We start from the raw sequence: 27,268 nt of genomic DNA on the forward strand, positions 1-27,268 counted from the left end.
ATTCATCAGTATTTTACAAACGATATTTCTGCAATACGAAGTGATAACTAAAATAAAAGAATTATTAAAATAATTTCTGACACATAATTTTAGTATATGATTTTTAATTAATATTTCAATTCCAAAAGGAAGCTTCACGTGCGAAATATTTCCAGGCGATGGTAGATAACGATAATGATAACTTGTGAATGTAACCATGACATTTTTTTAATTTTCACGGTACTATGAATACATTGTACATATCGTACCACTTCTGTTCGCGGAATTATTCTAATAATGTGTGAAGTTGCTATATAACTGAGCTTTTTCGAACGATAGCTCAGCACTTCTGGCAAAAATTTACAGATAACGAATTTCATATATCTTGGGACCGTGGAATTATTTTAACAGCTTAAATTTTCATCTCGCAAGATGTAAAACTACATTTCCATATTAAAGTTATACGAGTTATACTGTTATTACTCGTAAATCCCAGAGGAACCTGCCATTATTACTTTGAATATCATTTATAATTCTTACGCAATGTTTTATCGTCATCATGCATTTTCAAACAATATTTACGAGTGTCCGCATCAGAGTATTATATCTCACTGCTCTAATTATTGTATCTATAAATTTACTATTGTAGCTTAGATAATACCAAGTATCGATATCTTTCGGAAATTTTTTTTTTTTTTAATAATCAATATTCTGATAAATAAGTATTGTGCAATATAAGTATGTTTTGTCCATTAAAATTTCATATCTTTAATAAAACTATTGAACTAAGTGTTTTTAAAAGTATCTCGAAATGCACATTTTGCTAAAAAGGAAATGTGTCATTGCTTTGATAATAGCATGTCATATTTTTACATTTAACACCGATATCCGCCACATCCTATGTCGATGCCTATTTTCAGCGTACACTAAATGTGAACTCAGTTGTATCCATCATGTAACCAATTATATCACTCGACATTTCTCTGCGATCAACGACCACGCCACGTTTCCGAATTGAACCATAAAAATTTAATTCTCCCGATTGTTCCATAGAACGTTACCAATCATTGGTTGAACTTTCTGCACAGTTCAAACGTTCAAACCGAACCAAATCTCAACTTGTTATCCAATAGCGAATGTAGTAAGTTAACTTTGAAGATCGATCGTTCCTCTGAAAATTCGCTTGATCAAACTGGAAAAACGGAAACGAAAAATAAAAGAGAAAATTTTGCTTTCGTTGCAAACTCGAGATAGCAAAGGGGAACTTTCGAAACGTCAGGAGAATCGAATCGATGAACACAGTTCTTTGAGGATTAGAAGAAAACGAGGACGAAAGATGCTATCGACTTATGAGTATGACTGCTTAACATTTGAGTATGTACTTACATAATTAACGAATATTACGTAGCAATCAAGAAGATTCAGCGCCAAATTTTAATGTTTTCCCTCGTGTTTCTTTCCAATCTTCGTTTTATAGTCAACTTACGCTTACATTCTACTTAAAAGGATCTTCATTAAACGATTCATATTCTTCGGCTGGTTAACAATTTCGAATTCAGAAACGCTATCTTGGAAGATTAGCAACACGCTTTCGTGCATCTTGCAGCTTTGAAAGCTTTAGGAGTGGAGCGCACATTATTTCGCTCGGAACTTGTCGAAGTTAATTTCAAGAAATGAATATCAAGAAGTTTCAAGATACACTATGCTGCTTTGATGTTTTAACGATGGCACAAAATTGAAATATCACTAAGGTTTTGAAAATTAGTAGCTGTTCCTTGATTTCTGGATTATTATTCAATTTAAAAATTATGCAGAACGAATTATTCTTCTATCATCGATTAAGAAAGTATCGCGTTATTGATATTTAATTTTCATATTACAAGAACGATCGAGAACCAGTAAGTATAGTTACATGATCCTTCTATCTCGCAGCAAAAACTTCCAACGAAAATACTAGAGGCATAGCTTTTTTCAACAAGGCAATTCTTGTTTTAGTAATGCACGCGTAGCAATTTTTACCAGCCTGATGTCGAATTGACAAACAAGTTTCACCAAACGCTCGTACCCCGATGCGAATGTCAAAACGACAATCAATTCGAACCACTGAAACACGCGGTTTTTTATTTACAGGCATCGCCGCTCTTGCGTGAAAGTCGACAACAACGTCACCGTTTACATCGATCCCGCTGTTTTCCCCTGTTTTTCCGCCTTTTAGTGCCTTTTATTTCCAGTCATATCGTTCCATAACAGCGTGTACTATCAGTGCATAACATCAAAATCGGAAATCAGTTATCATCTCTTTCGACGACGACTTTTTCTCGTATTTATAGTGTTTTAGAATAGTAAATCTCGTTGAAATGGAAAATCATTCTAATTGAAACATATTTCTGAATTATTATCGGACAATTAAAAAATTTCAATGTTAAGCTCGCTAAATGTTGGTTGAATCAACCTCTTGTAGATTATATTTGCCAATTTATATTGTTTTGGAATTCTTGCTCATTCTGATTTTCACGAATACTTTGTTTAACATATACCAATAACATCAAAATTTAACATAAATATTCTGAGCGAACGCGCACAAAGCTTGCGTTATGTTTATTTCGTCATTTCTATATTTAACTGTTTTTTGTATTTTTAAAATCTACGATATAAATTATCGATAGATTGAACTGAAAGATATAAAACTGAAAAGTATTAATTTCATCCTTAAGCCTTTAAATCAATTTTCGCCTTAATATAACGATACTGTCCGCTGTACATTTTTCCATCCTAAACCTTTTAACCCCGTGGTTCACTCGAAACGTGAAAAATCCGTTTCACCGACCCGAAGTCGCAAACTCCACGAGTTTAACCCCGAGCAGACACACGAATCGTTGCCGCTACTTCTTGGAAATTCTATACTGCAGCGCATGTACGACCAGTATACGGTGTATGAAAGGTGACCAGTTATTTTGCAACGTTATTTTGCTCGCTAGATTGCTAGTTGTAAGAAACGTAGGTAAGTGTGTGTACCCATACGCTTACACCGCAGCAGTGTACAAATTCTCTTGTTAACCTACGACTTAAATCTTGCAAACACAATATTCCAAGCCACCGGTAGTATCTTATGTTTGATTGTAAAAATTGATAAATATATTCGATTTAAGGTATTCTATGATTCTACTTATTCCAGTGTATCATCCGAAAGAATATTTCGAGAAATATATCAGAATTTCTAGAGTAGTCAAAATAGGTAATTCGTAATTTTCCATAGAAATCTTATGGATTTACGGAGGTTTATTTTTGGAGATTCAAATGGATTTTCATATGCTTCGATCAAAGTATTTTCTGCGTATAACGATTTTATATCCCTGATGTGTGATAATAAATAAAAAATGTAAACTAAAAGAAATTAAATATTTAAAGAAAAATGTATAAATAATTCTTACGTATTTCATCGGGAAGAACATTTATAAAAAGTAGTTTAATGAAATCGTATTACATCAGATCAAAGCGAAACGTAAGAGGTTACGATCCTAATGGTCTCCAGAGAAATCAAACAAGATAAAAATGTAAAAAAAGAAACGTTTCTACTAAATCCTAATGACATTTTGAAAAGTATGTATTTATATAGTAGATATTGTGCTGAATGTAGAACGTCACTCCGAAAAGCGAAATAAAGCCGCTTTTGTGCGCTACCAACCGCACGTTTCCTTAATAACTTGCCGCGTCGCGCCATCGCATTTCATTTATGTGTCCAAGCATTTATTGTCCAATAAACCACGACCGGATACCGTGTAACTTGTTAGCGGAAGCTGACTTGCTTGCGAAATAGAAAATCGAGTTAAAAGAAGACAAGATTGTTGGAGAGAATCATTGGTAAGTAGAAAGTATGTGAGTCGGTATGGTCAATGAAACAATAATTTCCGGATACTAGACTATGTAATCGTACGATTGTCTGATAATACTAATCGTAGTTTTGTACTTCGATATTGCTGGATAAAAGTATCTTTTGTGCCTGAAGCAGACAAATATTTGTATTAATTTCTTATATATCAATTGTTACGGTACTTTTTTAATTTAGGTATGTTTATCGTTTATCTGGGAGGAAACCGTCGATTGTTTATTTTATTTTTGCAAACCAGATATATCTCTAAGGACGATACAGAAATCATTAAATTTAGATTCTAAATAGAGAAACTACCGACAGATTTATTGAAAAATCATTAGAAAAAATTGTAGCATATTTGGATAAATTGTGATTACGAAGTAGATCAAATAATATAATTATGATTAACAATTCATAATTTATCATTGCTGAATGCACAAAGAAAGTTCCACGTACACTATAATTTTGAAGCTTTAACAATTACAATTTACTTCGGGAACCAAGAATTAGCCTCTCAAAGGAACAAACCTCGTTAACTTTTTCCAATCATGGCCTGATCGAGCCCATACTTCAGCGTGACTTTTCGTCAGAAGCTCACTTTTCTACGATGCAAGAACTGTGCGGAAAATGGACGATTCTTCGCGGCTCGTTAATCGAATCACTCGCGATGAAACGCGACGGACGTCGCTCTCGATTCAATCGCCCCCAGCGGTTTGACAAAATTGATACTGCAAAACGACGTAGCCAAACGCAACTAAAAAGGAAGATACAGACAGACAAAGCTAGGGGAAGAAGTAAAATAACGAATTGAGCAAACCATAATAACAAAAAGACAACGAGAAGTGGAAATAAAACAGTACATGGCACGGTGTGTAATACAAGAAGTTTCATCGCTCTTAACTACTATCTATCATTGAACCATTAGAAAGCATAATTATTTAATTTTGGATATTTAATTAAATTTGATTTTATTACTAATCTCTATCATGAAGAACGTACAATACAAAATATGAATGAAATATTTTACATTTCAGTAATCTAACATAGCTTATTATAGTCATCTATAGGCTAACGATGCTATTTAAGGACTGACTAATTTATGGAAGAGGAACAAGATAGGCATACAGTGGTTCACGAAAGTATTTCAACATTTGTCGCAGGAAACTTTTACGTATACATCGCATGTATAATGTAAAAAGAAAAAAATAGCGACAAAACGAAAAGGTAATGCTTCTTTCGCGTTATCCTCTATAAACGTTGCGATAAATCATGGCGAGGGTGACGCGAGTGTACGGTCGCTTTAATAAATTAATTTCATCAGCTAGCTAATTGTCGCCGGTTGTTTTCCCGCGGCAAATACGCGACCGTCAATTACACCGCGTCGAATGGCGGACGTGCAAATGGCGTCGCGATGAAAACAGGCGAAACAAAAAAAAAAAGAACAACGACGGACGAAGTTACGAAAAAAGAATAAAAGAAAGAAAAAGAAAGAAATGAGGTGGAGAAGAGAGAGAGAGAGAGAGAGAAAGAGGAAGGATTTGTTTATGCTAATCGAGAGCCGCGTCGATCGCATTTTAATCAGTCGTCGATTGCGGACGCGGCCAATCTACGTGGCGGAACGCGAATTCCTACGGCCGTCGGTTTGCATTTTCGACAGACTAGCTTGATTGCTTGCGAATACGCAACGACAAACGCGGCCAGAGATCGATGCTCCCACATCTGCTCCGACTATCGTTAAATATAAACATTTGCTGTGCATATCAACTACCACAGGAACAAGCTGGAAAGGTTGTGTCTTATGACGTTCAAGTTTCGAATACTGTATGTGTGTTAAATTCCATGTATGTGCTCGGGGGAGTTCTGTCGATTTTGTTTCAAACAGAATTGATCGTACGATTGGAATACGACAGAAAATTAGTTGGATGTTAAGTAGCGAGATGTCGATTGTTCCGTTTATAGATAGAATAAATGAATACGTTTAACCCCGCGACTGATGCATACTCTGACGTTTCCTACGGATGTGATTTACTGGTGTTGTTATTATAAGTTCATTTTCTGCTATTTTTTAATATCGTACAAAACATCAATTAACTATTAACTTTTCCGACAGTAGAATTTCGTTTAGGAAGTTGGAATCATTCGAAATTTCACAATTTCAGGTATTTCTTTTTATTTTTATCTTTTTTTTTCTGAAACCTGAAGAACAAGTATGTACGAAAATATATTTTTCATTTGAAAGAAATAATTCAAGTAGCCGTTATTTTGATCTTCTAGTGGTGTAATTTATGTAATGTATAAATGTAATGTAAAATAGATAAAGTATGTTTTCTGCTTTAGATACATCCAGATTTTTTATTTACGATTTTGTTCGATGCATTATGTGTACACGCTCCTAACATCTGTTAAGGCTTAATTCTTTGGAAAAATTAATCAACTGCAACAAAGAAGTGTTGTTTCAGATGATGAAATTTATCAGCGTTTTAATCTACATGCAATCAACGATGAAACGATGTTTTAATGATAAACATTAATGTCATTTAAACCCGAAAAACGGAATTAGAATAAATGACACTGATCAAATATCGACGCGTAAATTACATCTACTGACCAAACATCAAATATAGGATAATCACGTTGATTATATCGAAACAGTAATAGTATATCGAAATGTCAAGGAATTATCAATCCACCAATTAACAACACTGATGAGATGACGTACTATATGTATACACGATTTCGATAATCAGTATCAATCAGTGGTATCTTGATTGGTCCTCGTCTTGTACACACTTTTAGCAAATTAATTAATTCCTGAATTTCAATAAAATTTCAGGATGACGGAACGAAAATGAATTTCGTTTGAATATTTTGTGCTACCTCGTGTATAAATTATATGTATATGCAATTATCAAATGGTGCTGTCATATTTCATGCAATTGATAATTAACGCATTAATAATCAAGAAAAATTTAGATAAGCATTTGTCATTATTTTCTATAAACTTTATTTTTGTCATATATATTTATCAGATGAATTTATTCAGTTAATCCACAAGCAAACAGATTATTCGCAGAGAACGTTACATAATCGTTTATGTAATGTTTCTTCAAAGGGAATGTTTGGCAATAGTGTACGAGGGTTTTACTTTGATGAAGATGCCATGAACCGCGTTTACCTTGGAAATTTCAATTATTTAGTGAATTTTAGGTTCAAGTGACCCGTTTCTATTTCGATTAACCTTGTTAATTGAAATTCCGACGTAGAATTCAACACGTTGGTAAACTAGTAGAATGACGATGATTGCTTGGAGAGACAATTGTTTCTGTCATCACGTACCTGCTAGAATTTCAGAATTCGAATTTAAAAATAATTTTCTCTAATGAATGTCATCCTTGAACGTTTTAAACGAACCTCCGCTGTGAACACTTTTGTAATAAAAAAAAAAAAAAAAAAAAAAAATAGGAACGTAGATCAGAATTTATTGAATGTTGCGAGTTTAATTAATAACAATTAAACAACTTTATTAAAAAAATAAAAATGAATAATACAGACAGAAAAACGAAATGTAAAACTATAGATTGCTAAGAGATGGATATTTTCACAAAAAAATAAAACAAACGATATATCGTAAGTGAAAAAATTGTTAGTTTCCATAAAATAAGGTTACCAGTTCTGTTCGAAGCTCGATGGTTCATAAATCTGTGAATTGCAATAGAATTACTGTAAACTTATTATCCGAAGATCTATTTAACCGTATAAACAAATTTATAATTGATGTTGGCGCAGGATTGTCCTGTTTCCTGTGTTACTTTTGCCACTTTGATCACTCGCCTATCCCGACAGCAGTGAAAGAGAAACCGATGACAAAATGTTGGTCACTAACGCAGATTAATGAAACGAAATAACGAAAATGAAAATTGATCGATGTGGAACACCGTCTACCACGCTTGCACGCAATCACGATGTATCCCCGCAACACGCTATAACATTAGGATTATTGCGTTTGCTTGGTATTTTTCAATTTTAATTCGTCTGTGTTTCGCCTTAAACGAAAAGAGTGCCAGTGTGTAAAAACAATTTTTATCAATTGTAACAAGATTTGATAAGTTCTTTAACAAATATCGAAAACAAATTGTGGCTACAAAGCTAATCGAAATGAAATTTCAGCGTTTTACAATACGAAACAGGATTTGATAAAAGTTTATCAAACAATTGATCGACAAATTTTACCCGCGTTATTAAATTCCAATTCTTTGCACGATAGTTCGTCGAATCTTTACGAAAATAACAAAATTTGTAAATTCCACGTTCAACCCTTTTCCAAGTATTATGCGAGAATATCGATCGATTTTATAAGAAATAATTTATCCTAAGTATCTCTTTCTTTACATTCGTACGAAGCAGTATATCACAAATAGTCCGAAAATTTTAATAGTCACTTTAAAATGTTCCAGACTAGACAGAATCGGTACGAACGAACAGAGTTGGAAGGGGTTCCGACTGATCATTTAATCGAAATATTTCCTTTTATTTTCGTTTCTTTAATTAACTGTTCAAGTTGCAGCACAATAGCAGCCGCGGAACGTAAAAAGGAGACGTCTTACGACTTCTTTTTTCTCTTCGTCTTGCTCTTTCGTTCGATTCTTCTTCGTTTCTCCACGGAACGAAGAGCATGGTGTTAAATTCGTAAATACCCAGCTAATTACTTTCGCATCGTTTCCGGTTTACCACGTCCCCCCAAGATTTTCCAGGAACTTTCGTTCTTCCGAACCGGAGAGAGAAAAGTTTTCTGTTTACGGTGGTGCTCGAAACTCAAATGTCAGCGCGGCCGATGAAATTTATCTTTGAGCTCCTCGTACTCATCGAACGGGATCGCCTCCCGCCAGTTTCAACCCGGGTACCGGTTCTTCCTTTTTTCCCTTTACTTCTGTGAGCAACTTTAATTGTTTCACAGCCCGTTGGATCTTAGATTTAGCCTACTTTAATTAAAATCCTCACCCGTCACGATTTCGTCGAATGGCGCATCAAGCGTATCGTTGCTACTAATGATTTTAAGACGCGAGATAAATGCAGTAAAGAAACGTAGATCACGTTACGTACAGTTAAAAACATAATTATTATTGTAAGAATTGGATAATTTCGTGAATATGTATTTCTATCTCAAATAGGCAAATCTTTAAAATACTCTTTTCAGATCCATATCTCTCTATATTCTATAATTTTTATTCTATATCATGTTTGTATATTACAAAACTTTACATAAATCCTTATAAAAGTTATTTCCTGTAAAGTTCGCGAAGTAAAGTTTTGCAATTTAGGAAGCTATAGATAGATACGCGTTGACTTAAATCCAAGGCGTACAAAGTGAACGTACAGCAAGAACTTAAATTGCATCTGAAAATAATAAAAATTGCCTCAAATTATTCATTAGACCTTTTATACCTTATTCTTCGTTTGTTTTTTTAAAAGTCTTAATATCTGAAAATTAATTGTCGATCCATCAGCTTTGTAATACTAGTCAGTTTCGTCTAATCGGCTTTTCACATTAAACTCTCGAACGAAAGGAAACCATTGCCACCAACCAACCAGCAAACCAACCGAGTTGATCTTTTATGTAAACCTTGTTACTGAAACATTTATACAAAAATCCTGGTGAAACAATTTCAAACCAGCAGACACCAGAATCGTGTTTTACATCGTTGAAATCAGCATTCAAGTAAACAACAATCCTTGTTTAAAATATCTAAATGAGGAATTAACTTAAACCGAGAGAACGAACTATATATCTATATCTAGTTGGTGCAAGCAGCATGACCGGTCGGAATAATTGCTCGACCGAGTAACGCGTTCTAATCGAGTGCACTCGACCCACCCGGTCGTCACGTAATCCCGTCTCGAGTCTTTAAATAAAGGGAAAAGAGCGGTGTTTCCGGTGGAAGTGCAGGAAGGGTCCTCGAGAGGCATCGCGTTGCGACGATTCAGCTAAGAGGACGCGGCGTGATCGAGGAACGACCCGAGGCTGACGGAATTTATTCGGAATCGATAATCAATTTACTGCTCGCCCGACAGAACAACGCGACGACCGTCGTCGCTTTTGCTCGAGATTGGCCGACGAAACGATGGAGAACAGGATGGTCGAAATCGAATCGAAATACAGAGAGCGAAGTCGCGAATTTATTTTATTTCTACGACGGAGCGAGCATCCTTTGAGGGACTTAATTAAGTGTCTGGCGGTTACGGGGGTATCGATTGCGGTAAAAATCAGCCGAAGCGCAATGCGTCGGTTACGTAATGACCGGAACTAGGAAATTTCCAAGAAAAACGATGAAAACCAGTGACAGAAAGCTATCCGCTATGAAAACTAATGAGCGGTGATGGATGAAGTCGAGTACTAATGAAGTAGACTGGAATGATGTGTTTCCATGACGATAATACCGTTCGTAAGTGAAATTTAATTGCACGTGCTGCAAGTTTCGGGCAACGCTTTGAAAATTCTCGAAGATTAAATTGGGCGTGTGGTGTTTAGGTCTTTTGACGGTATTGGACGCTTTAATATTTGTCATGATATTCATTGATTGATGAATTGAAAATAAAAAATCAAAATTAATCGATAAAAAATAAAAGAGATAAATAAAAATAATCGATAAAATATTACGATAGGTATCTTTTAAGTAAGTATACGAACGAAACTTCGTTAGATTCGTCTGTCCAATTTCATCCCTTTGCTCCAAGATACGATTTGTAAGAGAAAAGCTATTTTTCTTTACGATAATAATGGATGTATAATAACAAACATTTGTTGTTTTCAAATAAAATATTTGTATTTTGTTATATGTTGAAATAATATCTGTTTGATGAATGAGCAAATATCTCTGTGAGTCAACGTATATAAAATCCTGAGTCAGGAATAAAATTCCCTTTACATATGGACGCATTAAAAGTTATTCTTTAAGTAAAATGAGAAAATACAAGAAATAAATAATTACAAATATCTGCGATCTTTACATAGAGAATGGCGTGGAATTAAAATATAAAACATCAAAAGACAGAAGCGAGAATTAAAAGAGATAGCGAGAAAGTATAGAAAAATAGAAGAAACAAAGCAAATAGGAGAAGCAAAAGAGAAAACACAAGACTACGAATATGATATACAGCACGAACCGAAGAAATATGGTAGAATAGTATCGACCACAATATATTAAAACCAAATAAGCACGGCAAACACAGAGAGAAATAGGGGAAATTGTTAGAAAAATGGACGATCGTAAAGAATAGGAACGCAGGATGAAGATAAACGAAAAAAATAACGTAATAAAATACAAAAACCGTGACGGCAGATCAAATTGAAAACTAAAAGAAAACGAAATAGAAAAATCGCTGGTAACAGAGATACGGTGATAATAGAGTTTCAAAAATATAGGGCACGTTGAAATTAAGCTGAAATTGAAGTTAAGAAAACTAGGTGACGCGCAAAAAAGAGAAAAAGGGGAACGTACAACAAAATAATTGAACTAAGGGAAGAAATATAAAGGGAACAGACAGAAAGAATAAGGCAGTGGGGGTTATGGTACAACAAAAAATAATTCGCCTGTATTAATATTTAAATGAGTCTGTCGAATAGGAAAATAGAGGAACGTAAATTTGACGATCTCACGTTTCATCCTCCGCCAAACCACCATTTTCCTTTCTCTCTTCTTGGTCCAGTTAACTTGGTAAATACCAGGGAAACAAGAGCCAAATTCCCTCTTTAGGATAGTTAATTTAGGTTTTGAGAAATCAAAGGCTAGTAATTAAAAAACACTGGATATCTACCTTTTTATGGGGATTTTAAAGATGCAGAAAATATAAAATATATAGATATTTAGGGGGTGAAACAAATCTTTGTGTAAATTTTATTTCTTTGATTGAATTGATTCGCAGCCTTTTTATTAATGAAGATAGGTAGTTTCAGGTAGGTTCTCTGTTTCGTGAATAATATTTTAAATTTATTCGGCAAATAAAGAAAGAAATTTTTGTTAGAGGAAGGAGTATTATAATCGAGGATAGAACATTCGTGAAATAGCAAGTTCGGACCAGCGAATATTTATTAGGACAAATGTTAAACCAGTTGACAGTTAAATGATTTCATGATTTTTGGTCGTTGGTGGATTTCACATGGCATGACACGTTTCAAGCAGTATTAGATTTTCTGTGTTTAATACACAAATGATTTGCATAGCGCATCCAAATTTGAATTAATTTAGCTCCACGATCTAGAAAGCTGGATTGTTTGTTCGAAATTGATTTACCGAGGTGGGAATTGTATAAAATATCTATTTCTGATGCGTGTCATACATCGTCTGAATAACATACATATTTCATATGATAGTCGGTACTGTCATTTGTGTATTAATATTAATTAATGGACCCATCTATATCCAAAACTAGATATGTATCCAAATCTAAACAACTTTATACTATACTAGGTTAAAGATAAATTTGATAAATATTAACTTATTTAATAACGTAGTAGATTTAAAATAGAAGGAAAAAAGCAAGAAATAATGCAGAAAAAGAGAATCTTAACAAAAGGTGGAAATCCATGCGTGTTAAGGTATCAAAAACGACAAGGTAAAACGTTAGCAAGTGTTCGGCACGAACGAACAGAGAAGTGGTCGAGGGTAAGCTTACAAAGGGGGAAAAAAGATAAACAGGAATTCGACGACGAGAGAAAAGGAAGGCGAACAGCGCTTTCAGAAGGGAGGGAAAATTACAATGATCATTTCTAGGAAGCGTCGTGCAGCGTCGGTATTTCCGTCTGCAGGCAAGTTTCCACGAGGGGTGGAACGAAGTTACTCCTAAACGGCTAATTTCATGCAGCAGAGTAATCTCCACGCCTAGACACCGATGTACCAGGGCCGTATTCCGATACGCCGACATAAGGATAACGTAGCTCTTGGAAATCACTGGATTTTCTCTCTCTATCTATCTCTCTTGTGTTCGTTCTCTTTCTCAGCTTTGAGATTCCTCGAACTTCATGGCGCGTTCCACCTTGATTTTGATTGGATGTTTCGAGACCAAGCTCGTCTCGATTTGCAACGGAAGCGTGGCGATCACGTCGAAGCGAAACACTTGCTTTCTATCCGACTGTCGTGCAATTCGATTTAAGTTGATATTCCTATTGTTTGAGTTTGTCGGTTCGTTATTTCGCATGCTTTGCGAGAAACGGTTATACGTATATTTGCTCCTTTTAGATATTTCTAATTAATTATGGTAATAATCTATAATTTTGGTACTTAGACAATATCACGATGAAAGAATACTGCCGTTCTGCCGTCTTTTTCGATTCTCTACATATAAAACTATAAGCCTATGTCATATAAATGTCACGAAAGTGCATAACTGTCAACCAATTTTCTTTACCATAATGGACAATTATAACCAATCGAATCTATTTTTCCGATATTAATTTTCTTCCGATATTACGTCCTCGGTTAAAATTCCATTTAATTAAATTTTCAGGCCACCCTTCATTAGATTCACTTTTTCACAAATATATCAAAATCCTTCGCAATAAAAATAATTATCCTATCTTCGATTAGGTTTTCACTTTCCAATTTTTCCCTTAAAATGCCCCATGAAAACTGTACTACAATAAACCAATAAATTAGCGAGTATGGCACGTTCTGTGCCGCATATTAATGCGCAAGAAACGCGTGCTCATACGCGAAAGCGCAATTAACGCGAATGAAAATAATGATTATAAAAGTCGACGCCATCAGCATTTAATTCATCGCCGATCTCATTCGACGCGGACTACTAACAAACGGCGTTTTAACCCGAAATCGCGAAACGCTTTCCAGCCGATACAACAGAAACGAATTAAAATGTTGCTTGCAGCACATTTTCAAACCGCGCGCGTCGAGTGCGAAACAATTACGTCCGGCTAAATTTATTTCGCGAAATGTCTGACGGCTACGGAACATCCCAAAACGATATCAAAAAGTAGGCGATTAAAAGGTAATGCGACGTGTATGAAAAAGACGACGCGCGTTTAAATGATTAATTTTAATTGAGTAATCAGCCTCGACGACAGGTCGCGCCCATCTTCCTCGTAATGACTCTCATTACAGAAGCGAACGCTACTAAACGCGAATATCGCTTGAGCTTCTAATCGACAAAGGGAATCGAAAGCAATTATATCGATTCGTTATATTGGATACTTCCATTAGATTTCCAAAATTTTCACGAAACGATTGTTATTACTTCTGTGGTTTTATGTTCGCAACATTGGTATTGTATTATCGTTTTATTTTTCTGAGACTATTAATAACATTTCCTGGATAATTTATTAGTAATTACTAGAATGTTAGTTTTTAACGGATTAACTGTGTTTAGAAACGAATTTGGATCATTGATTTATAGGAGTAAAACTTATAATCTGAATTTATAAAATTCATAATCTGTTTGATTATAGCGAAATGCTTTCATTTTTAGACATTTCGATTATAACATTGTACAAAATCGAATAGTGAATTTTGATAATTAGCGCTATGAATGAAAAGACTTTATATGCACGTGAATTCTTTCTTTTCTCACTACGGGTAATAAAAAGAAATTCGTTCTGCTGGCTATGGAACGATGAAGAAGGCATGTACCTGGGCGGGAAAGGCTGCCTCTAAATGGCTAATTTCATATAACGAAGCAATCTCTACGTCCCGACGCCTGTTCCACGGTTGTAACGACGCTCATTAAAGAAACGCAGATACGGAGAACAATCCAGAGAAAGAAAGAAACCGTAATGCTCGTAGGCTAAGAACGTAACATGCTAATATCTAGAATTAATCAATCTCTTTACCATTCACGATCGATTTCATCCAGGTGAATGATCGGCATACGCTATTTGTAATATTTTAATACGTCAAAATATATTCTATATTTATGATATAAGTTCTTATTCATACAGCAGGAAACGTTCCACTTCTGCCAAATTAAATCTTCTCTTGTAAAATCTGAAAACTACTCGAGCTACCTATAATTTCAATTGATAACAATGCGTTGCTAATAACCTGTCACAATAGTTGGTACAATGAACAATTAATTAAGAGAAGGAATTGTAGAAAAATGACCATATAAAACAGAAACTCCCTTCTAAATTACTGAAATCAAACCGTTCATATACACCTTTATTACGTTAAATTTTCGAAATTTTGCACGGCGTACCTATTCCATTTCCCTACGCGAATAATCTTCGTGATTTTCACGAGCAATACCAAAAGCCATCCAACTGGATCAGCAGATGACGCAGGAAAAAAAGCAGAATATCGCGAAAGCAAAGGATACTAGGAGATTTTTGGGAGGAAATCCTTACCAACACAGGCGCAAAGAAACGATGAAGGAGAAGGTCCAAGAATATGGGGCGGAACAAAGGGCGTCTCTGACCCCGTTAATTTCGCATAGAAGAAGCTCGTTTTTGGTTTCCTTGCGAAAGAACACCGTTGCTTCGAGTATCGCGTGCCTCTTCTTAAGGAAAAAGGGAGAAAGACGTGAAAGTAGTCGTCGGTTTACGCTTTTATCCCGCCGTACGTCCTCCCTGATGCTGATGGCGCATTTCACATTCTGGCTTATGCTCCGCCACACCATGCGCATCCACTCCGTCCTCGTTATACTCCCCCATCCCGTTGTTCATTCCCTTCTTCGTGGTTATATATCCTTACGATCCTAAAGAATAATACAGATACACCTTCGTGGCCGCGAACCAAGCCTGGCTATCCTTACGCGCGAGTCCTTCCAAGGAAGCTCGAGATTTTTTCGCCAAAGATTCGCCACGAAGATCGTCTAGCTGATTCTGGACTTTAGGTATTAGACTGACATCAGTGAAATGAGAAAACGAAAATAGAAAGTTTTAGCATAGATCGTATACTTACTCGTATTTCTTCCTTTTTTGATATAAATACATATCATCGACGTAATCGATATGTTTGCACTTAATTAGTTAAATAAATTAATGTTTTACCTGAACGCGTAGACGACACGAAACGTGAAAACAATTTCATTAACAATTCATATATGATAATCAAAATTGTGTTTTGTCATGCAATTAAATCATTTCCGAAGAAGGAATAACACGCTTTTACTATTTAATCGAGTATCATTTCAATGTGAATAAAGTAAAGTTTTTGGTCGAAAGTATACAATTTAACGTCTATATCGTGCTCTTGTACCATAGAAAATTAACTTCGTTTTTGTAACTGCACATTTTACGGAACAATGTTACTGCTTTCATTGATGGAGAACTGCAAATTGCGCGACACCACATTTTTTTGCAATTAGTGGCCCCTGAATAATTCATGCTGACACATTTACTAGCGGCAACACCATTTTAATACTATGCAATTAATTTCTTACAAACTTTTTCCATGACCACGTCCATCGTCCGTTACATGTCCACCTTTTCAAATAAAAATCTATAACTTTTCAGGGAGCCGAATAACAAACATCGATGAAAATTGTTTCAAAGTAAATAAGGGCTGAAAATGTAACAGCGTAGTAAATTTTTATATTTCAATTAAAAACGGAAATCGTTAAACGATATTTACTGGATTGTAACAATTCATATTAATATTTTGCAGAGTTAATATCTCAAACCTGCATTTTATCGTTAAACTAAAATCATAAACCTTTTTCAATGCAACGTAACAACGCATATCTAAAGCTTTAAATATTCACTGGTAAATAAATACCATTTTTTAATATCTGTTTTTCAATATCTAAAGCTGTTGAAACTTTGGAATCTCTACATTATTAGTTTAATTTAATCAATCCCTTATAAATCATTTCAAACCAGAAGTAACCTATCGATTTTATAAAATGACGTTCATCTAATATTCATTCCAAGCTCGATATCCATATGTATATTACTAGAAAATATACGAACACTTATTTTCAGTAAAATACTTTCGATAAAATTACAGATAAAGGTCAGAACAATAATTTTCTTTTTTATCATTATTACTGCAATATATATTCTGAAATAGAACGAAAATGTATGTAGATCAGTCGAAATTGAATCGCTTGATTTTGATTTTTATACGTAGATTATCCACGACCGAATAATATCAACTGAAAGTCAAACGCAATGTAACAGGGATTAATTTTTTCATGAACAATGATGTAGATTCACGGATAATTTAAGAAAAATATGGCAATACAATATGCAGTTCGCCAGATAGTTATTTACGTGTGCATCCGAAACAACGACGTAATACCTCGCGAAGTATCGGGCTATGAGTTATTTTACATTTACCGCTTAAAAGAGTGGCATTAATAAGTAATGCAAAATACGGATTAGATCGTACGGGTCCGGAAAGGCTGAATGCTACATTATCTTTGAAACACGATGAAACTTACACGAAGGTATTATAATGCCGCTGTAAACGTAACCGCACCGATGTAAAATGCGAGCAAAAGCGGTGTACCCGCCACGTTCTTACGTAACTTACGACCCTTTTATGTAGATTCGATCGTAAATTAAAGACCGTTGCAGCTTTCGCCGCGAAATAATTACACGCGATGCGTCCGCGGTCTCTTCTTTACGCTCGCTGATTTTTCCGGAAGCTTGATCCTGCAAGTCGCTGTCCAAATATAACACGGGATTCTATAAAGCGTTTTACATGCATATACACATTTAAGGGTCTTGAAAATAACCTGGATAGTTTTATAATTGAAAGTTTATTTAATACGTCGAATAAAAAGCTTCGAACTAAAAGAAATCCTGATCCTAATCTAATTTTGTTGAATTATTTAGCAACTTTGAGAGATTTCTAATTTCGATACCTTTTCCCACGATAGAAGTTGCTGGGACGTCGAAAATTCCGTAGAACTTGTTAGTGCTTCATAATGCGAGTATGTAACTAAGTATCATCAAAGAATAATACTTTCCTAGTTCGTAATAAAGTTCATTCGATGCGTAAAACGAATGGAATTTTCCAATATTTTTTTATAAATATTATACTATATTATACTATATAGATATTATCGTAAAATTGTAATTCTGCATTATCATATTTCTTCTGTCGATACTGAGACCCAAAATGAAACTATACATATATATGTGCCTTTTAAGAAAATTACCTATTTATTCTCACTTTATCCTCTTCCCCAAATTTGAGTGAGTTTAAACAAAATGCATCTCGGAATGATTAAAGCGTGCGGTGAAGCCACAGAACGCCACTGCAGAATTAGGAATATCTATGCGAATACGTGAAACATACCTAACTTCTTGAAAAGCAAAACGCTACACTCTTCTTTTGAGAACATACAAATAGGAAGGAAGAAACTGGCATTCAAACTGAAGCAAAAGCGAAGAGTACTGGAGATCGATCGAATTCTGGAAAACGGAAAATAGGAACGATAGGTATAATACTTTTACGAGGTTTCTAGGTTGGAGATGTATGAACAGTTAACAAACCCTTGGAACACTGTTTCTTGTATTTTTAGGTCAAAAAATAAGCGGCATGATATTGGAATGGCGCTACACACGCTGAAAGCAAATTTAATTTTCTGGCAGAACGATTCGATCAAACGGTACATTAATTGATCGTAGGTTGCTTTGACCTCAAAGAACTACGTGACTCGAAATTGGGACGCAAAACAAAAATATTGTTTAAGGAGTTTCGGAAGGTTTGGAAAAGATTTTTTCCAGATGAAAGCAACAAAGTGTAATTATTCTAGGTAATTTATTGTAAACTCTCTGGCAAAGTTATGAGGTCATTTCTTTCTTGAAAAGATTCAAGATAAGTCCATTTCCCTTCGAGAAACTTGCAATTTTCGACGCGAATATTAACTTTGTCGATAAATAGCTTTCAGAAAATGCAAAACCTGTCCTCGATCTTCCAATAAAGTTCTACAAACTGTGAATTCACAATTGTTAGTATTTTATATCAAAATTTTTATACATTTACAATTTATGTGTATAACCTTATCTATACTATATACTTATTTGTATATACTTACAATTTATATTTTCAGTTTATATTTGCGATATTGTTGAAACTTCGTTAATTCCATGCGGATCATTCTCCTCGTCTTCTCCTTACTACATCCCCGAAACTAGAAGCGTTGAAGAGCTTTAAAGTAGTCTCCGAACCGAATAGTTCGCTTGGCTTTGATTGATCGAGTTAAAACAAGCCAGCTGCATCCGATTCGTAGTCGAGTCATTCCGATGAATTCATACTGGCTCCGGCAAACTTCTTCCGTTTGAGACAACGAGAAGAGAAAGAAGATAGAAAAATATAAAAGAATTCAAGAGGTATTACTTCGGAAGAAAAGTAATCGCGCGAGACAGAAAGGCGAGAGAACGAGCACAGCTCGACGACACACGTAGATAAACGACGAATTGTTCACGGGTCAGATCTTCCACCTCGATTCACCTTCTTTCGTTGCGTCGAACTTTCCGCGTTCGATTTTTAAATCGTCCCACACCGTTCTTGTATCCCGACATGCGTTATTCGATAACGTATATCGTGTGTCTGAAGAAAGGATTATGTATATTCCTATCGAAAATCGAGAGATTCGACGAATGCCCCGCTTCTGTCACACGACAGAGCATCGTCTTTCTTTATCGTTGCAAAGTTGAAAAATTACAGCTTTACCGAACAGACTATAAATAGACATTCTGTTCTTTTTAAACAGTTTCTTAGCACATTTGTGATCTGTCGACTGCCTTCGAACGAAATATCAGGTCATACTGAAAGTTTCTGCGGTTTTTAGAGTATTTCGTTCGTAGAGTAGTCGTTGAAAGATACGAAGGAATATCATTCAACTCGATACTGTATACGACAAAGAAAGTTTCTAGGGGTACATTGTACTAATGTATATACTATAGAGTGCATACGATTTTACACTGATAACCTACGTTGGTACACCAGTACTGACGCTTTATCAGAAACAAACCATGTACCAAGATTTTTGACTGAGAATGTATATCTTCGAAATATCATACAAATAAGAATAGAAACTAATTGCTTTTGTTGTATTCGTTTGTCAGCAACAAAACTACTTTTCTCGTTGTTTTGTGATAAATTCTGGAAATAATAAATCTCACATCATACTCGTTTGTATCGTAAATATTACCGTAATTAACCGAAATATATTTTTTCGTAAATTGAATTCATATTAATTTGGAGATTTTCGGGAATTCGGGGGATCCCGATATCTTTATCAATCTTCGTCGTAATATTCACTTGGACGGAGATTTCATTAAACGTTAAAGGAAAACATTTCATGGAAGTGACTTAAGTCAAGCTACCGAACTCCGAACCTAGTTCGATCATTTATTTCGGCAAACAAATTGCGAAAGCGTGGTTGGAAACTGCTGCGAGCGAATTCTGTACTATAAATAATTCCCAGTCAATTCATAATCGAACCAGGGTTTATGAAATTCTAATGTCGAAAGCATAGATTTACCCTGGCTCGTCGAAGTCTTTGCCCTGAGACACAGAGAAAGCCGAGCAATTTAACAGCATTTTCCACCCTTCGTCTCGATCTATTAAATTCGTCTGGATAAATCCACCGAACCTTGTATAAACATTTTATCAACTAATAACCGAGTTTCCCTCATAAATTTTCGATATTCTCACATCGATGATAGATATCTGCTTTTGGAAGTGCCGCCTTGTGAAGCATCCAGGCAATTTGCGAGGGATTAGCTTCGAGCGGACGAAACGCGAAAAAGAATACGATACCTCACGGTAGAGGCAGAATGAAGAAGGAATTCAGAAAAAGAAAACTTCTTCAGGTATAGTTATTTTAAAAGAATATGAGAAGGCCAGGTATAGGAAGCATGGTGAAAGGGGACTGTCGGATGGAAATAGCAGTGAACACTCGATAAGAACGTCCCTCAGGAACCACGCTATCCAACGAATGGAATCATTCGATGAGACGTAGGTGTACGTGCATGTGGTTTTCTATGGAAATAGCTTCTTGGGAAAAACGATTGCTTTTCGATAAATATGCCTATAGACCTATTGACCAATATAATCACGACAGTCGATTCCCTTTACAATGGCAAGGAAATTTCAAAATAATTCATATAACGCGAATAATATATTCATAAAAGATTTTTACAGGTGTCCCAATTTTTGTAATTCATTCTGTGAGTTATTATACGTACATGCGAGACTAAAGTGCCATTAACGCGAATTATTGTATTCTCGATGGGTTTTCGACAATGAAATAGGAACTTTATGAGATATAGAATTATTTTATAAATCTCTAAAGAGTAATTAATCTTTTGGTGCTTTTGTCTATTCTATGAAAACGAAAAATTTTGATATGACGTATTTAATGTACTCGAAACTAGCGCGTGTACTTTAAAAAAGTTGTTGCTTCTCGATTCAATATCTTACTTTTTATGTCAAAACTGATATTAGATAAATTACTTTCAGCAGTGATCATATACATATAATGCAATGTAAACTTCTACGTGTAACGTCATGTAACTCTTTCCCACGAACGAGCTTAAATGACTCCGATCAACAGAAGAAGAAAATACGAAAGTAAAAATTTAATCGGTCACACCGAAGATTATGAAATGTCCTCAAACTTCAATTTCCTCCAATTGAACGATATAATTCCATTAATAAAAGATATTCCCGATTGCTCGGAAACGCTGTTCGGCTTTCTATGAAGTGGAATTTCCATTTTCTGTTCTCACCCTTTGAAACAATGCGGAATCAGCGGCTTGGAAAATAAATTGTCAGTCAAATTCTGTCTAACTCAGGCACGTCAGGATTCCGCATAAACCACAGCTATTGAATTAAATAGCCGATTTAATCGGTCCAAACGAGTGTCTTCGTATTTTTTTTTTTTTTTTTTTTTTTTTTTCTGAATAAAGACTATTCACGCAAGTTGCGTGCTCACAAAATAGAAACATTCGACGATTCAAAATTAATTTCGATTCGACGTTTTTCAATATTTGAAACGGGTGTATGATCGACGATGCGAAATAACATTTCGATTGCTAGAACATGTACCTGCAAATAACGAGAGGTCCTTTTTAACTGATCAAATATCGATAAAACAAATAATTCTGTCTTTTATTAGTTTTATTGGTATTTACTAATCAACAAGACTGATTTTATCTCTTGTTAATTGAAACAAGTGGAGCCAACGTGAAAACAAATTTTCATTTCGTTTATCGGCAAAATCATTAAATCATAAATCTGACCCGTTATTAAGATTGTAATAATATGTATATATGTATATGTACATAATATGTATAAATATGTATGTATTTTAGACAGAAAATAAGCGAAGAATATGCTATATTTAAAGCTTGCTGGGATTTCATAAATTCATATCATAAAATTGTTTTGAACCTAGCTTATCTCTGACTATTTTTCCATAATTTTTTTTTTTTTTGAAAGCAATTTATACGGCTGCGAAAAAACAGCAATACGTTATATTATGAAATTTTTAATATCTTCAAGAATCTGTAGCATGAAATTTTCAATAAACTTGAACTAATAAACAAGCCAGTTATTTGAAACATAATATTCGTCCGTCTAAACAGTAGCTTAATCACCTATAATTTACTTTAAAAGTAAAACAAATTTGTTTATATCCGACGCTTTATAAATAGAATCAAAATTACACCTACGTCTTCGTAATGTTGGCAGTGATTAAAAAGCAGTTCGAAAAAGCATGGAATGTAGAGGCACGGCGCGTTAAAAAAAACGTAAAAGACCAGGCAAGCAGATCGCGTTAATATTCGTTCGATAGCAATTACTATTCTTCCAGTTTAGCTGTCGCGTTGACCCGATTCCCCCGACAGTTTTATTTATTTATCGTCGCACGACAAACCTCAGCTCGCGTCCATTCCGATTTCATTTAGATATTTAATGACGATTTTAACGGTGTCTCGTACGCGCAATGTTTCTCCAAACACGAAACTCGATAACGATTTTTATCGGTCAAGTACATATCATCCTACCATTAATCTTATTCGAGGCTTAGATATTTATCTAGAAACGACAACGTTCTATAATAATTTCATAACTTTTCGGATGAAATTGTAATTACAGTTAATTTTCAATATTACGAACCGTCATAGTATCGTGAACTATTCATTGAATATGGCTAAATTTGAGTGTTTGATCAATACCATATTTTGAAACATAATGAAATATGTAAAAACATAAAATATATAAAGTGTTCATTCCTTCGCTTGGATAATCAAATAACCTTTAATATTTTATCGACCACTTTAGAAGTGACTGAAATATTTTATTTCATCAACCGACTAAACTTAATCAAAATGTATTCGATTACACTAATTCAATCTGAGCTATTGCTGATCTACGTGGATCGTTCAGAGAGTACTATCCGTGCAGAGGCCATATAAAACGATAAAATGTACTTACGAAAAGATCATCTAGCTTTATTCGTGTATTGACGTAAGTTATGCAAGACTTTGTGTTTAAATATTTCAAATATTGTCTGTAAAAATTCTTCCAAAAGAAATTCACCACCGATTTACAACAGTTAACGGTAATAGGGTTAAGGATGAATTATTAGTAAGACTGTGGGTGCGGGATTCAATAAGAACAAAGAAGCTGTACGTGATCGTAAGCATTCAGGCTGCCCGTCTCTCATTACAGAGGGGCTCAAGGACGTGTCTGCGATTTCATTGCAAATGATATTCATTGCGTTCTTTTTTTGCAAAAATTTAAAGAGCTTTTCAGTCGATAATGCTTCACAAGAAACGATGATTTAAAGAATTGAGTAAGACGATGGTTATGTGAATTGACGGCGGAAGCATATGACGGAAACGTACAAAAAGTTCGTATAACGTTACGATAAGTGTTCAAATAGGGCTAGTGGTTGTATTGAAGAATAACTTAGTATATATACTAAAATTACCAATAAAGAAAACTTTTCAAGATGCATTTGTATCGTTGTTATTTCAAAACGGATATTACTTTCTGAACGATTCTCGTATGTGTAATACATTTTCAACAAAAACCATTGCTTCTAGCTTCGAAAATATCTTGCTAGACAGCTGTTTGCTTTACGCATTGTGTAAAATTGACAGCATCGCAACAATAGAAATGTTATAGGTCTAATTAGTGAAGTCTCACGTCTAAAAACAAATTCTAAACAAAGCAAGCAATCTCTATTTGAAATATACCATAGTTAATTCACTAGATTTCAATTTTCTTATTACGATACTCATGTTACTTCTATTTATTTACTATTTATTATTTATTACAATTATATTTATTTCATTAATATCTACTCGTCGAAAACAGGATTAAAAACGATATAACAAACAGATTTCACAAAGGTCGATAATTCCTTTTGTTCACTTTGTCCAGATTAATGCCGAAATACTGTTGACAACAGGAGAGCACAACGATAATTGCGAGCAAATCGTGAGAAATATTTATCTGATACGAGAATATCGTTATTAACGATATTTTGGAATATTCACCGGTGATCTCGCTTTTGTTTCGCATTATTCTTTTCCCATCTCATTATTTCACTTTATACGCCGTATTTTTTCTCCCTTTACCACCGTAATAATTTTTATAGCCAGCTAATGGTATTTTCATCATACTTCGCGGTGAAATGTCCAGGGTATTTTTATTCTCGCAATGAGAATACCGTAGATTAATCGCTTTTGGCTGATACTCGACCGTTCTACATACAGAATGCTTCATAATTGACGAAACCTGGATCAAAGCTAAATCGCCAATACAGAAAGACAATGAGAAAAAATTTCTATAAATAAAAGATCAATACGATGCGTCTGTATTTTAGAATTATGATCGGTGTTCTTTGAAATCTTTTCTGAAATTTAATCTAATGCATTCTGTTTCACATTTTATACAAATTCATAAATTATTACATTAAAAGGTATCCTTTCATTCGGCAATTTCAACCTTAAGTATGAAACAACGTATGATTTTATATATATATATATGCACTTAAAAATGATAGTAGATATTTGCGAATATTTATACAAATTTATTTGTTCCGTCGTATATTTCCACTCGAATCTCTTCGAAATAAAAATTATACAAAGATATTAGAAATGTCGATAAAAATGAGTTAACACGAGAGAAACACCGCCGGTATAATATTTCATATTGAGCAGAATTGAAATTTAAAAAATAAAAAGAAAAATGATCAAAAGTAGAAAAATGAACGGTAGTAATTTTGCCGATAAATCGGAGCGTATTAATCGTAACGGTATAATTTCCCTTCGCCGGGTAGTGCGTTGCTATATAATTATAACGAAATGTTGCAACGCGCCAGATTGCAACAATTATCGTCAGTGGCTAATTAACAAAGAACCAAAGTAAATCATTGTCTCTGCACGCTATCGTTATGGGGCGCGTACACGGCATACGGAAAATCGGAGTGCATCGGTATGGAAGCTAATTATCGTTAAGCGACGACTTGAAATGGCAACCAGAAAATCGATGTACCGAACGGTACGGTCTTAAAATTACAAATAACTATATCCGATTGCCAAGCGAAATTGCAATAAATGTGCTTAAGTTATTGTTCGTGGCGATAATCGCTGAATACTTCTATGGCGTGAAATTTTGCCAAAGTAACTATAGTGATTATTCCACGCACTTAACATTTAATCGAGTCGTGTCATTATAATTTATTCTACGATTATCAGGAATAGTACAATCCGTTGAATTTCGAAAAGCTTGCGGAAAGATTTTGCAACGTTCTATAATTTTCAAAGAGTTTTACGGAAAGTACCTTTAGTTAAGCAGTTTAAAGAACCAAGTCAATTCTAATATACCATGAAAGCTCTTTGAAAAAATAACGACTGTGGCGAATCCTTTAAAGAGATAGTATACAGGATTTCGATACTGCGTTTTCCAATTTCCACCTTTCCCTAAGTCTTTTTCTTTTCCACGACACGACATTATTTCAATAAGATTGTTTCCCTTTTTCTACTTCGTCGAACTTTTTGTTCGACTAACTTGATATTAAATTTTTATTCTTAAATATAATCGTAACTATGTACATAACTATATATCGAGAGATATATTTCTACTCACGGTTCTGTGACCATTGCGTTTCGAGGTTAATCCGTAATCGTTGGCAAATCTGTTTGACTCGACGAGACCCGAGAGACAAGTTTTAATACTTACTTAAGAACGGAACGGCTCTGAACGCTTCAACCGATCATTTTCGTCTTTTCACAAACTAAAAGGGGAAGCTACATGCTTCTTTGAACTCGTTTCCTTTAATAAAGTTGCTATTTTCAGGAAATACCTCTCAAACGAACTATTTCGTAGTGAGACGTGATACGCAGGATAGTTGAAAAAGCAAAGTTGAATCTGTTTTCTCGTTCGTAACGTTTCAATTTTAAGAAGATTGCTCGTGCATAACGATAAATAAATAAAAATAATCGACACGCTTATATTTATGAAATTTGTGTTTTAAAGTTAACGTCTCTGAATCAAGATATCACAGATTAATTTACAATTGAAAATTTCCTAAAAATATCGTATGATATCTTGAATTTGAAATTGTTATTTTTGAATATCGTTATGTAGATTGTTAATACCATATGCCACTTTTTTACAATAGATATCACAATGAATTTCGACTTGTCTAAACAAGTTTCTAGGAAAGTAAAATTTATAGTCGGTTTAATCGATTCCGGTCCAATTTACTCGATTCGGTCATAAACCACTAACCAGAAATTACAGTTTCGTTATCGAAAATCAAAACAGATCCAACCTAGTTCAGCGCCGTTCCAATGACTACATCAATTTCAACAGTAATACTAGATGATAAAATCCTTTATGTACTTACATCGTATTTTTCTTGAATATGAGGCCCAGCTTGAGCGATGTACAACGTGCTGGCTGTGTCGAACATCAACTCCAGAGGAATCCTCGTTACTCGTTGCTTGGCCATTTCGTGACAGTTTAGATATAAGGTGACATCAGTTGTCGATACTCTGATTACGATCTTCGACCATTTCTTTGTCAACTTCGGCACCGTGAATTTCGCCACCTCTTCCGAATGCGAATGCAAATCAGAATTGGTGTAGACCAGTGAGACATTCTGGTTTGTTCCTGGACCATCCTATAACAGAGAGAATTTTATATTTAATTTTAAAAATAGTAGAATTTTCTTTAGATCGGTTTGAATCGGGAGAAAATGCCAAGAGATTCGAAAGTCGAAGCGTTTTCGCGCGGTCTCAACCCGTCGCTATCGATTCTCATGGGAATCGTACTCTCTTTCGAAACGTCGAAAGCAACGGAGAGCTGCTTTCGCTGCGGAACACGTAGAAGCGGTATTACCCGTGGAAACGGTGCCGCAGGAAACGTGAAAGATCTCAAAGAAACTTGAAGACCCGGCAAGCTACAACAACGGCCTCAAAGATATTGGGAAACA

At 34.7% G+C, this 27,268-nt stretch overlaps 1 protein-coding gene across 6 annotated transcripts in view; it reads right to left on the reverse strand.

Annotated features, from left to right (window-relative positions):
* LOC100649852 (collagen alpha-1(XVIII) chain) overlaps positions 1 to 27,268 on the reverse strand; it is a 345,705-nt gene that overhangs the window by 237,688 nt on the left and 80,749 nt on the right. For all 6 annotated transcript variants that reach the window (XM_048410056.1, XM_048410054.1, XM_048410055.1 and 3 more), the window contains exon 5: positions 26,681 to 26,956. In XM_048410056.1, the coding sequence (XP_048266013.1) occupies positions 26,681 to 26,956 (276 nt within the window). The remainder of the gene's footprint in view (positions 1 to 26,680; positions 26,957 to 27,268) is intronic.

This window comes from Bombus terrestris, chromosome 11, assembly GCF_910591885.1.
Source record: "Bombus terrestris chromosome 11, iyBomTerr1.2, whole genome shotgun sequence".
Lineage (NCBI taxonomy): Eukaryota > Metazoa > Arthropoda > Insecta > Hymenoptera > Apidae > Bombus > Bombus terrestris.